Source organism: Sinocyclocheilus rhinocerous, unplaced genomic scaffold (genome assembly GCF_001515625.1).
Source record: "Sinocyclocheilus rhinocerous isolate Xijiao unplaced genomic scaffold, SAMN03320098_v1.1 scaffold2889, whole genome shotgun sequence".
NCBI classification, from domain to species: domain Eukaryota; kingdom Metazoa; phylum Chordata; class Actinopteri; order Cypriniformes; family Cyprinidae; genus Sinocyclocheilus; species Sinocyclocheilus rhinocerous.
In genome coordinates, this window is record NW_015656156.1 from 8,824 (window position 1) to 21,284 (window position 12,461).

At 37.0% G+C, this 12,461-nt stretch overlaps 1 protein-coding gene across 1 annotated transcript; it reads left to right on the plus strand.

Moving 5' to 3' along the window:
• The first annotated feature begins 2,779 nt into the window (after positions 1-2,779).
• Positions 2,780-7,141, plus strand: LOC107719538 (cell cycle control protein 50B-like). Its single transcript, XM_016526967.1, has 8 exons — positions 2,780-2,963; positions 4,045-4,243; positions 4,569-4,676; positions 4,766-4,873; positions 4,983-5,073; positions 5,182-5,325; positions 5,416-5,622; positions 6,838-7,141. Exons 2-8 carry the CDS (start codon positions 4,058-4,060, stop codon positions 7,020-7,022), a joined length of 1,029 nt encoding a protein of 342 aa, XP_016382453.1. The 5' UTR covers positions 2,780-2,963; positions 4,045-4,057; the 3' UTR covers positions 7,023-7,141.
• Positions 7,142-12,461: the final 5,320 nt, after the last annotated feature.

The following is a 12,461-nucleotide window of genomic DNA, read 5'->3' on the forward strand; positions in this document are numbered from 1 at the left end:
GTTGAATCAATGAAAGCAGTTAAATCTTCTGTTTATTCAGCTGCAGCAATAGGCATTTCCTGGATTTCTTCTTCGGGGCATATTTGGATTTTCAGCGCAAGAGCGCCCTCTGGCCTTCGGATGGAGATTTACTACTAATCACAGAACTGTGCTTCACTGAAAGATACGCATGACAATCGCAGCTTCTGCCTAATCGCGATTTATTGCCTTTGCGATTTAATTTCGATTAATTGTGCAGCCCTAATATACAGAGCCGATCCTCCCTATACGCAAAGAACGCAAGCTGCGTAGGGCCCCCGAAACACCAGGGGGACCCCTTGCTCTCAAAGATGATTTAATTTTAGTTTCGTTTTTGAATTTGGCCAGCGGTTATGAAAACTGCTTATGTAATTTCTTTTAATGAGGTGCGCTGTCGCCCCTTCTATGTAAAAATCAGTCAAATCATGTAACGTTAATGTCATACAGTGTCTAACTCGAGACGAGACAAAAAAAAAAAAGAGTTGAAAGCGTACCAAGCCGTGGAACAGATACCGTTTCTCAAGCGGACAAAGGCATTTTATTCATTCATAACTCGTCATTCATAACACCCCCCCGACCCCCGCAGTTTTGCATAGGGCCCCCAGAAGTCTAGGATCTGACAAGCTGCGCAAAAAATCGCGCGAATATGAACGTGGTTTGGCGCAGCTCGTCAGTGAACAACGGCTCTGTGTAGTTAATGCTGCTCAATGTGAAAGCACACACGTGATGGAGATTTACCGCTGATTACAGAACCGGCTTTACTGATAAGATGCGCGTTAAATATCGCATGCGATTTATCAGCCCTATAATATAGTATGTATTTAGATGAGTAATTAGAGCGATTTCAAGTTTCAGAGCAATAAAAATTAGCATATTATTTAGTGCCAATAAATTATTTAATGAGTCTCAGTTCGACTCAGCTAAATATATATGCCTGGCTCAATTATCCCTGTTCAAATAACAGGAAGTTAATATAGATGTTTACCTTTGCTCTCTTACGGCGACTGGTCCTGCGTCCTTCTGCAGAGTCTTGATCAACCCCTCCTGGTCCAGGAGGGTGCAAGAGAGGAGGTCCACCTGGTTCTCCACTTGGAGAGGCTCTCTCTTTCTTTTTCACATCTGCTATACCTGGGCCAGAGGGACCGGCTGGACCAGCCTGAGGAGCAGAAAGGGTTTCAGGAGCACGGTCTCCGCCATTACCCCCTAAGGAAGAGGAGGAACCTGGGTCTGACTTCTTACTGGACAGCATTACAGACGAAAGAAGCCTCTCCTAAAATGAAGAAACAAGAGCTGAATGTAGGTGTACAAACAAAAGGTGACTGGAACATAGACTATACAACAAGCTCTCTATATATTCATCTACATAAATATTAATAATGAACATCTCAGATTCCTTCCACAGTTTGGTCCTATACCTATCATAATGAATGTACTGTGTTCTATCACAGAGCACATGAACCAATGGCTGTGAATGCTCAAAACAACATGAGGTCTGCAGAAGTTTAACGTCGCACTTGTGCACCTGCTCTGAACAAACAGGCATTGCTCGAAAGACACAAGCTTTCCGGGTATGAGAGGATATTAGAGACGAGGGAAAATATATAAATTTTCACTTTACAGCTTGCTAAACTTACGATATTTTGGCATATTTCTCTGCTCAATAGACCGTGAAAACACCGTTATCACATGATCACAAAATCGGTAGTACTGAACCTATTTGAAAGTTTATTTGAGGCAAACTGACTCTTTTAATCAGACACCAACGCAATAAACAACCGGCTTGAATATAATTTTAACAAGTTTAGCTTTGTTAATAGAGCTAACAGATAAACGTTATACCGCACATATTTAGGATCACAACACCAAATCGCAGCTCTAAATATGGGCTAACCTGTTAAAGAATGTATTTTACCAAACGTTTACAAATATTTTGAAACTATGAAGAACTAAGAAAATAACTGGTGCCATCACAAACTGGTTAACGTTAGCTAATATGCTATTGCTAGCGACACGATCCGTTTTCTCTCTGCTTATCAAACTCCAGGAAAACCGCAATTCTTCATTACAGTTTATTCATTCTGATTATGACATTAAGTATTACACATTTATAAATTGTATGCATTAGTCTCATTTGCCGTCTTCTGCTGTGTTTATAAAATATTATTCATATTTACCTCCTCGCGGCTGTGGGGAGTCTAGCACAAAGAAACAAACGCCTGTCCCTACCGGAATCGCTCAACCAATCCGAGTAGACGACGAGGGTACAGAAGGCGGGATCTAACTTGCCCAGTGTTGTAATTGGGTATAAGGGCGATCGATCAAACGTTTCATAAAGTCAGGTTCATTTTATGCAAATTTGGCATGCAACGTTCACCTGTATGCAAAATTCATGTCATAAATCAATGACATGAAAGGTCCCATGCCCTTAATTGACTTAACTGAATCAGAGGCTCTCAGAACCCACTAGAGGACCTCGGTAAATTTGCAAGGGAGACACAGATTGTCTCGTCTCCAAGTTATTTACAATAAAGTATATTTACATAATTCATAATACATACTTTTCTTAGAAACAAGCTGTAAAGAGTAAAACGTTTTTTGTTTCTTTTTTAGTTATATTAATGTTAAGTTATATTAATTTAAGTTACATTAATAAATATGAGATTTAGCTAATTAATAACAAGGTTTAAGACTTGCAAACAATAAATATGTTTTTCTATAATAAACCATCATAACGATCCACCGGACTGAAGTGGAACTGGGAGGAGTCAGGTATGTGACGTAAGCGCGGTGGGAGGTGCGAACGCAAAGCGGAAAAGCTGATGTAGGTAACACAGGTACGGGACTGTGTGAAGGTGTGTCTGCTGTCGATGTACAAATCTTCCCGATTTTATAAAACAGGCACCTATAATACCTACGCCAAACTGAGCGCGCTGATCTTTTTCTAAGGTGAGTTTTGATCTGTTTATAAAGCTTTAAAGTTTCTACTCTCAGAGTAAGTGATCGAGATTCATGAAGCACGGTTCTATTTTCCTGCGACATCACCCGTTGTTGTTGTAGTGCAGGACAACATGCCTTCAATTCTTACAAATATCCTTTTTTGTCTTTATCATGTTAGCCAACTTTTGAGCTGTTTTTATTACCATGGCTGGAGAGTTGATAGATTTTTGCGGGTCCAATAATATTAATTCCATTAGTTTAGGTCAAATTTATTAAAACTCTTTTTAATGTATCTAGATTATTTATTTGTTTTCATTGTACAGTTAATAGATATTGTCAGTAGACATGCATCACAGAATAATTGTCATCTTAAGTAATCTTCATCGAATCTCAAATAATGTATTAATCATGCAAAAATGGCAAACTACATTTTCATGCATTTATTTAGCCTGTATTTATTTTTATTTTTTTCCATAATGTGGCAAAAGTCTTGATTAGAAATTATGCTTAATACATGTACATTTGTTTTTTTATTTAATTATATATATTTTTTGTTTTCATCACACATCACGTGTCATATTTTATCTCAAGCATGCTGTTAACTGTTATTGTTCTGTGGGGTGAAAATGATGCCACAACTGAGGAGTATTTTTTAAAAATAAATGCATATAAATAATTTTGACGCAATAAATATTAAAATGGTTTATGGTAGTAGTCGATAGTTAACATTAATTCATATTTTTATGATGAATTTTCATATTTTAAGATTCAAGATATTGGGACAAAGCTAAAATAAAATCTATACATAAAAAGTTATTTGAAAAGTCATCAATGGTGAAAGCATAGTAAAAAAGTTTCTAATACATCTTTAAAGAACCTTCATATAACAAAAAGTTAAAGGGTAAAATCTGTTCTTTTTAATAAAATATAAACCCCTGGGTTATAAAAGTTCTCACATTTGAAGAAAGATCCAGTGTCTGATGTATTATTTGTTGCATTGCACTCTGATCTCTTTTCCATTGGGCTTTTTAGTATTCTTTATTTTATCTATGAAATTGAGGTGCACACAGTAAGCTTGTCCTTCCTTTCAGAGGACATCAGGATGAAGAACGAGGGAGAGGCGACTGAACGGCCTGACAACACGGCATTCACTCAGCAGTGGCTCCCGGCATGGCAGCCCATACTGTCCGCTGGCATCGTCATTCCTGGCTTTCTAATCATTGGTTTGGCTTTCATAGGCATCGGAATTGGCCTCTTTCTGACCTCACAGACCATCCAAGTGCTGGAGGTAAGTGTTTACTGCGGGACAACAACAGAAAAAAACTTCACTGGGTGGATGACATGGCATTTTACAGTAGAGTTTGTTCATCCTTTGGTTAAGTAGCATATCTAATAGTTTAAACAAATGTACTGAGGTCAGGTATTGCTTGTTTGTTAGAGGATAGACAACACTATTTAAACATTCAAGTCTGTTTTAGAGTTAATGAACCCCTGACTCCACATTACCGCCTAGTAGTTGAGTTAGTTTGGAGGTGTTGACATACCGTGGTGTTTTGTGCAAGGTGAGAGACATTAATTAAACATTAATGCTCTTTTTTCTCACCATGTCACAGATGGATTACACAGGCGTTGAGAAGGATTCACCCTGTTTCCGCTGTACGATCCAAAGTGTCCAAAACTGCACCTGTGAAGTAACATTCTCCCTTAGCGCATTGTTTACGGTAAAGTCTTTGAGTTTAACTCCGTTTTGAGGCCTGATATTTCTCCCTCAATGTTAGAAAGTGACTAATATTGTCTGTGGTGCTTACAGGGCCCTGTCTTCTTTTATTATGGCCTGTCTAATTACTTCCAGAACTTCAGAAAATATGGTGTGTCAAAAGACGATTATCAGCTCACTGGCGATACACAGTATTTCAAGGTTTGCGTTTGGCATGAACAATCTTTTAAATGTTGTTTCAACTTTTGGATCTTTCATTTTATGTATTGAATCCCACTTTCTTTGTTTTTATTTTCGTCTGACTTTTCAGAGTCCACGAGATGTTTGCTCTCCATATTCGTATGACTCCAAAAATAACCCCATTGTCCCTTGTGGAGCTATAGCGAATAGCATGTTCAATGGTATCATTTCAGATTTGTAGATTAACTTTATGTTTGTATGTATTAAGCTCTGAAATTACCACTAATTTATTTGATTACTAATAATTTATTTGTGTGTCTTGTGCAAAGACACATTTGAGCTCTACCAAATAATCAATGGAACGAAGAAGAAGGTTCCATTAGATGGTAAAGGAATCTCCTGGTGGACTGATTACAACATAAAGTACAGGAACCCTTTGTCTGTGAATGGCTCGTTTGCGAGCGCGTTTGATGGTAATTTGCCTTAAGGTTGTAATGTAATAATAGCTATAGGATTTGAGACTTGGAATAGAACTTAAATTCTTTATGGATGCTGATTAACAGGTACAGTGAAGCCCATAAACTGGCCTAAGGCAGCATATGAGCTGGACCTCACAGACCCAAACAACAACGGTTTCCTGAACCAGGACTTTCTAGTGTGGATGAGGAGAGCTGCACTTCCTCAGTTCAGGAAGCTGTTCCGGCGAATCACAGAGGGTGATTATGCCGCGGGGCTCCCTGCTGGAAACTACTCTCTGACAGTCCATTACAGTATCCTTCTCATGAAAGTCAAAACTCACTCAAGACAGGGATTAGTAATAGGATTTTCATGTTTTATTCATTTTACCAAGTGCTGAAGTTTGTAGGACTTAAAGCCTCATCATGCCTTCAATCAGTTCAAGTCTTCAGATGTTGTAGTCTCAAGACCGCATATGGCATCAGTCCTGTTTCGCAGATGTCTTTTGACCATGTTTGCCTGTGATCCAGGCCAACAGGTTTTACAGGTTGGGTGTGGCTTTTAGCTGGTCCAGAGCAGAGTGCAGAAGCAACAAACATAGGGTTTTGAATATGTAAATTGATGAAAAGGCATGACAGTCAAAAGAGTAGATGAAATTTGTCTTAAAGGTGCACTTTTGTAAAAAAATGTCCCCCTTATACACAAGTTTTTACACAAAAGGAAATTAAATGTACACTACCCTGGAAAAGTTTAGGGTTTGTAAGATTCTTTAAAAATGTTTTTAAGAGTAGTTTCTTATGCTTACCAAGGCAATTATTTGATAAAAATACAGTAAAAATAGTAATATTGTGAAATATTATTGCAATATAAAGTAACTCTTTTCTGTGTTAATATATTTTAAAATGTAATGTATTCCAGTGATGGCAAATGGCTGACTTTTCAGCAGCCATTACTCCAGTCTTCAGTGTCACAATCCTTCAGAAATCATTCTGATATGCTGATTTGGTGCAACATTTCTTATTATCAATGTAGAAAACAGTTGAGCAGCTTAATATTTTTATGATCCATTTTTCTCCAAGATTCTTTGATGAATTGAAAAACAAAAGTTCAAAAGAACAGTTTTTTAAAATGTCTTTTGTAACATTTTTACTACCACTTTTGATCAATTTAATTCATCCTTGCTGAGTAAAGTATTAATTTCTTTAAAAAGGGACCACATGACCAGCTGAAGCCTTGCTTTATCTTTTTAACCCTCCTGTTATTGACATTTTTGAATGTGGAATCAATTATTTATGGCTGATAATGAATAGAGGATTTCTACAATGGTATTGGTGACTGAAAACACTGAGAACTTTTTTTTTTCAGGTGTCAGTATCCAGTGTTCAAAACGATTGCCAGCGCAACGTAAACACACAACTTAATGAGCACTTGTCTCAGAAAAAAATCTCTCTTTTTTTTAAACATGCAGTAGAAATGTTCATATGCAGCATGAATGAACCATGTTTGTTTTTTAACCACATCATTTCCAGACTACCCAGTACTGAGTTTTGATGGACGTAAGAAGTTGGTCTTCAGCAACGTGTCTTGGATGGGAGGGAAGAACGACTTCTTGGGCATTGCTTATTTAGTAGTTGGCTCCTTGTGTATGGTCATGTCAGTGGTTATGCTAATAGTTTATGCCAAATTCAAATTCTCAGAGGAGGATGATGCATGATGATGCAAGGCGGCTGTGCTTATAAAGACCACCTCGTACATGCATCTTAAAAACAAGAAAGAAAAGAAATAAGGGGTTCATTAAGATGGAGCCAAATGTTGTTTTCAGACAAACGTCATGGTCTAGATCAGGGATCCTCAAATCTGGCCCACAAGATCCACTTTCCTGCAGAGTTTAGCTCTAACCCTAATCAAACACACCTGAGCAAGCTAATCAATGTCTTCAGGATCATTAGAAAATCACAGGTAGGGGAGTTTGATCAGGGTTGGAGCTAAACTCTGCAGCACATTGGCTCTCCAGGGCAAGATTTGAGGAACCCTGGTCTAGATCAATCATTTTGCATTCACATGCTAGAAAGCTTTAACTTCAGGTCATTTATTTATTTTAAACCAGGAATTATTTGTTTACTAGAAGAACACAGGATATGACGGGATTAGGCTAAAAAAAACTATTAGGCTAATATTCTAAGAGTTTGTTCAAATGTCTTAGAATCTGTAGATCAAAATGATTATCAGAGGTCATCATTCAGGGAATGTTACAGGTTTCTTTTATTCTATTTTGACTGTTTCAGGTATAAAATATGAATTAGCAGTTACTTTAGTTTCTAGACAATACAGATACAACAAAGCTAATAATGGTTTTTACATTTGCTTAAATCTTAGATTTCTTGACTAGTCAAGAAATGTTTAACAGATATATGGACAGAGACAGTCTCAGGTGCCATATCTACCTGTCAGATGCATAGCTTGGTTAAAGCTTTGTGTATGTTTAGTTTAATATATTGAGAATTAAAATGTATTGCTGCTTGTATATTTTCTGTAATAAACTTAAAATGCTGTTTTATAATATTAAAGCAGTGTTTTTGTTGTGAGATTTTGTTTCAAGCATGAAAGATTTTATTTCCAAGCAAGCAAGAAATGGTGTGCTTTTACAGTGCCATTTTGTACTGGGCAAGTTAAATGTAAGTGAAGGGGCGAATCTTGACTTTGTTTGCACGCATCGGTGATATTGATCCCTGTTAGTGAAGCAGATTTTATTTGGGAGCAGTATTCTGTGCAGAGTTTAGCTCTAATTCTGCACTCTGGTTCAGTGTCTTTTGAAGTAAAATGTTTGAAGAGTGAGGATAGAACTGTATTCAGATTAAATCTGCTCATAAATATTGCTTTGTTTATCTTTTAAAATGTACAACTTTTGATGGCTGGACCTGATTTTTAATGTAACCTAAAAGAATAAAAGGCTATTGTCTGCACATGGGTTTGGCAAGTAAAGATGACATAACCAAGATTTGTGAGAAATTCAAAAGAAGTATTAGTAAATTACTGAAACCCATCACCTTTGTATACTTCATTTAACATTAGGCTGCTCCGGAAAGAACCTACACTATACACTATCCCCCAAAAAAGTTTGGGGCTGGTAATCGGTTAATGAATTTTAACTATCTTATGCTCACCACTGCTTTATTTACTTGATCAAAAATACAGTAAAAATTTTATTATTTTATAGTAAGAGAACTGTAAATGCATTTAGATTAATAGCTGCTAAATAATGAAGCAAATGAGATGATGTGCAATGAAACTGCTGTATGTGCACTAGGTGGCATGGTTGGGTCAAGGGTATGTGTTAGTACACCTGCTGCAAAGATAGGCTACTTCCATCTCTCACTTTTACACTTCTTTATAAACTTGTAACTGTGGTTTCAATATCCTATCTTAACTAATTAGCCATTTTACCTTACATGATGTCTTTATTATTAATGTTAGAGTAAGCTATATTCAAATCCCTTTATTTCGATTTTTAACCACAGTAGGATTGAAGCCTCACTTTGCTCGGTTGTTAGGTTTGTATATGTGAGGTGTAGGCTATAGGATGTGGATATGTTGAGTGTGAGAGCTATGATGACTCTGTACCGTCTACACCGACTGTTTTGGCCCGGGCTGCTATCACTGTTTTTGTATTATTAGCCTGTGATATGGGTGCCTTCATTTCCTGTTCTTTCAGATGGTTGAAGCAGGCCTGATATTGGAAAAGCTGAGAGGAGAGAGCAAAAAACAACAACAAGGCCAGAGGTGGATGTCTCTGTTTCATTTCTTCCTCTCTCTTTTCTTAATATAGGCATTGCATTATAAGTGTGATGATGGTTCACGTGTGGGTGTTTTTTCCCCCCTTTTTACTCTGGAGAGTGAGGATCTTTATGAACAGAACAGATACGTGTTAGTCATTATCCTACTGGTTCCGCCCTTCTGGAAAGCTCCATATACCTATTGTTTTACTCTCTATAGCCGTTTCATTTGTCGGACCCCGACCAATAATGCAAACCACTGTGTTATTATTTAAGTGATAAATGTTGCCATAACGACAGATCCTGTGTGTAATGACCAGTTTCATGACCGTAACAAGCACGAAAGGTTTTTATTACCGAGCGAGGTAGAGCGGACAGTGAAGAGTCAAATCTTTACTGACTCTTCATTAGCGCACGTCGGTGGTATGGATGCTGGAAGTGAGTGGAGGAAATTTTAGCGCAATGGAGTTTATGTACATTTTGGCCCTATGTCTTCACAGTGATTCAGTCGCGCAGTGTTTGCAAAGTGTTGCTAAACAAACATCAATTCTAATGAATTCAAGCACATCCTACTGCGACAACACCCTTATTTAAATGAGTGCACAACTTCACCCAGGCTCTAATAATAGTTTGATTCCACATTATCAAGCAATTATGAACCCATGTTATGGTTTCTGAGGTGACGGGAAGCCTTCGTGACACCTGTGACTTTTAGAGAGTGTTTTTAGTGCAGGTTCTGCATCACAGAATGCAGAATGTCGAACAATTAGACAGCCAACGTGACTGCAGGCATTTTATGCAAAATAGACAGGAGCAGATGAATCCAGTGATGGTCTGGGTGTCTCGTAGCACCCATCAGTTTCACACAGATAACAGCTTGCTCTTTTTTTACTCGTTTTTTTTTAACAATGATGGATGTCAGATAGGAGAGAAACAACAACACTCATCTGAAGATTGACAGATTGAAGGTATTGACAGGACTGTCTGTCACAAACTAAAAACAAAAATAAAAATCGTAATCAGTATTTGTGTCTTGCTTTTCAATAGAAATATTTAAACATTTAAATAGTTCAGATGCAAAAGCCTTTAAGTGCCATCTGAAATGTTCTTCTAAAATTAGCATTGTTCTCAGCCTCCTATGTTTATGCTCAGTCATTTCAGTTTAATGGCAATTAAATGAACCTATTCATTGCCATTAAAGTGAAATGACTGAACCTACACATAGGAGCCTGTCTGATAAAAATGCCCATTTTAGAAGAAAATTTCAAATGGCACTTAAAGGCTTTTGCATCTGATCTATATTTGTAAAACAAGATTTTCTTAAGAAGCAAAAAAAAAAATACTGAGATCCTTGGAAGGGCTTTTTTTGAAAGCATAAACATCTCTATATTTTGTTACATATAAATAATTTATCAAAACTGACCATAAAGATTTTTACTTTGTTGCAAAAGTTCTATTTCAAATAAATGCTGTTTTTTAACTTTCTTTCCATCAAAGGATCCTACTATTTTCATAAAAATATTACACACAACTGTTTATTTTTAATAATTAATAATAATGATGATTTCTAAAGGATAAATCACATTTTTAAAATATATCGAAGTTAAAATGTTAGAAATATTTCATAATATTTCTGTTTTTATTGTATTTTGGATCGAATAAATGCAGCCTTGGTGAGCATAAGTAACTTCATTCAAAAACATGAAAAAAAAATCTGAATGGCAGTGCATGCTTAAAATAAGAAAAGGTCATATACATTGCCTTCCTGTTTGAACTGGGGGTTGAGTTTGATAAATTATTAGCATTTCATGCATATATAATGTAATTATAAACTGAAAATGTGAAGTAAATAAAGCTCAATTTATTCATGAATTGGATTAGATATTGTGGCATTCCAGTTAGCATTGATTAATATGCATGTTCAGTGCTGATTTATAGCTTCAAAAGGACAATCAGCGTTAAAGTGAAGTTACAAAAATTATAAATACCCTAAAATACACATAATACCCTGAAGTATTTAAAGATTCCTCTTAAATGGCTTCCCATTAATATGAAATGAAATGTCTGAGAACTGCACCCTGCAGCTGAGTTTTGCAAGTGATAATCAATTATGACGTTAATTAGAAAAATATTCCCACACAAGTGGACTCTGGTCCTCAGTCCCTCTGGTCACCTCCATTTGGAAAAGAACTCCTCTCTCTGGTCGTCCCTTTGGGAGAGACATTTTCCATAATGTCATAAAACATTATAAATGCCCCCAAATTATTGTAAACTGAACAGAAGTGTCTTAATTGTGAGACAATGTAACAAAGTAGCCAAATGTATGATGTAAATATATGAACTTGATCTGGAAGAGATGTGACAGATAGGAAAGATAGGCTTAAACTGGGAGAGGGATAATACATTTTAAGCAGTGGGAATAAGAAAGAGTTTGAGAGTCTTGACCTCAGGCGTCATTTTAAGCAGGTCTGGATACAGTCTTAACTTTGCATTAACGTTCACGATTTGTATCATCTTTCTACATTGTCTCTCTCATTAAACCCTGATTTGCCTCTAATTGGAAGTAAATGGCTGGCAGTTCAGTGCTAATCACTGTAATTGTGGTCTCATTTGGTGTGCTTGATAACTGGCCTGCTCTGACTTCATTAAAAGCAGAGGAGACGTTGAGTTATATTCAGCCAGTCGACCACGTGTATGTGTGTGTTTTTAAAATTAATATTTATTTAAAGTAGGGCACAATTCATGCGTTTTACAACACCCTGTCAGACAGATTCAGAGGGCATCGCAGAAACGCTGTTACAGTGCTGCAGTGGCCCTAAATTCAATTACTTGAATTGGCCTCGGGTTTGTATGTTGAGTTGCTTGATTTGAATTTGTTCTTTTTTTCTCTGGAGTGAATCTGTAAGTAAACCTACACAACAGATTTGAGGAAGTGCCTTGCTGCGTTGCTCTGTGTGACGGTAATGAGAATTGGCATCTTTATTTTGGATCCTGTGAGAACCCAACGGTTACCCCTCATTGCATGACTGAAGGACACAAAAGTTTGTTCTAAAATAAGGGACTGATCTTTGTGTTTGACTGTCTGTTTGCGTTCTGTTTCTTTCATGTCACATAGAGCCAGAGAGATGGGCTGACTCTATGCAAAGCAGGGTGTTAGTTGCGAGTCCGCATGGATAAATTTAGCTTCTTCGTGTCACCTCACTGTCTCCGATATAGACATAAACTCGCTGGCTGAGTTTGGGATTCAGGCCATTGTGGTTTCTAGGTTGCCTCGTGACTTTGTCTGTTTTTGTGGCAGTCCTCCTGAGATTTTGTGCTGTTTTTATGCACTTATCAAATCTTTAAGAGAGTTGATTTAGTATGCAACTATGTATAAGGTG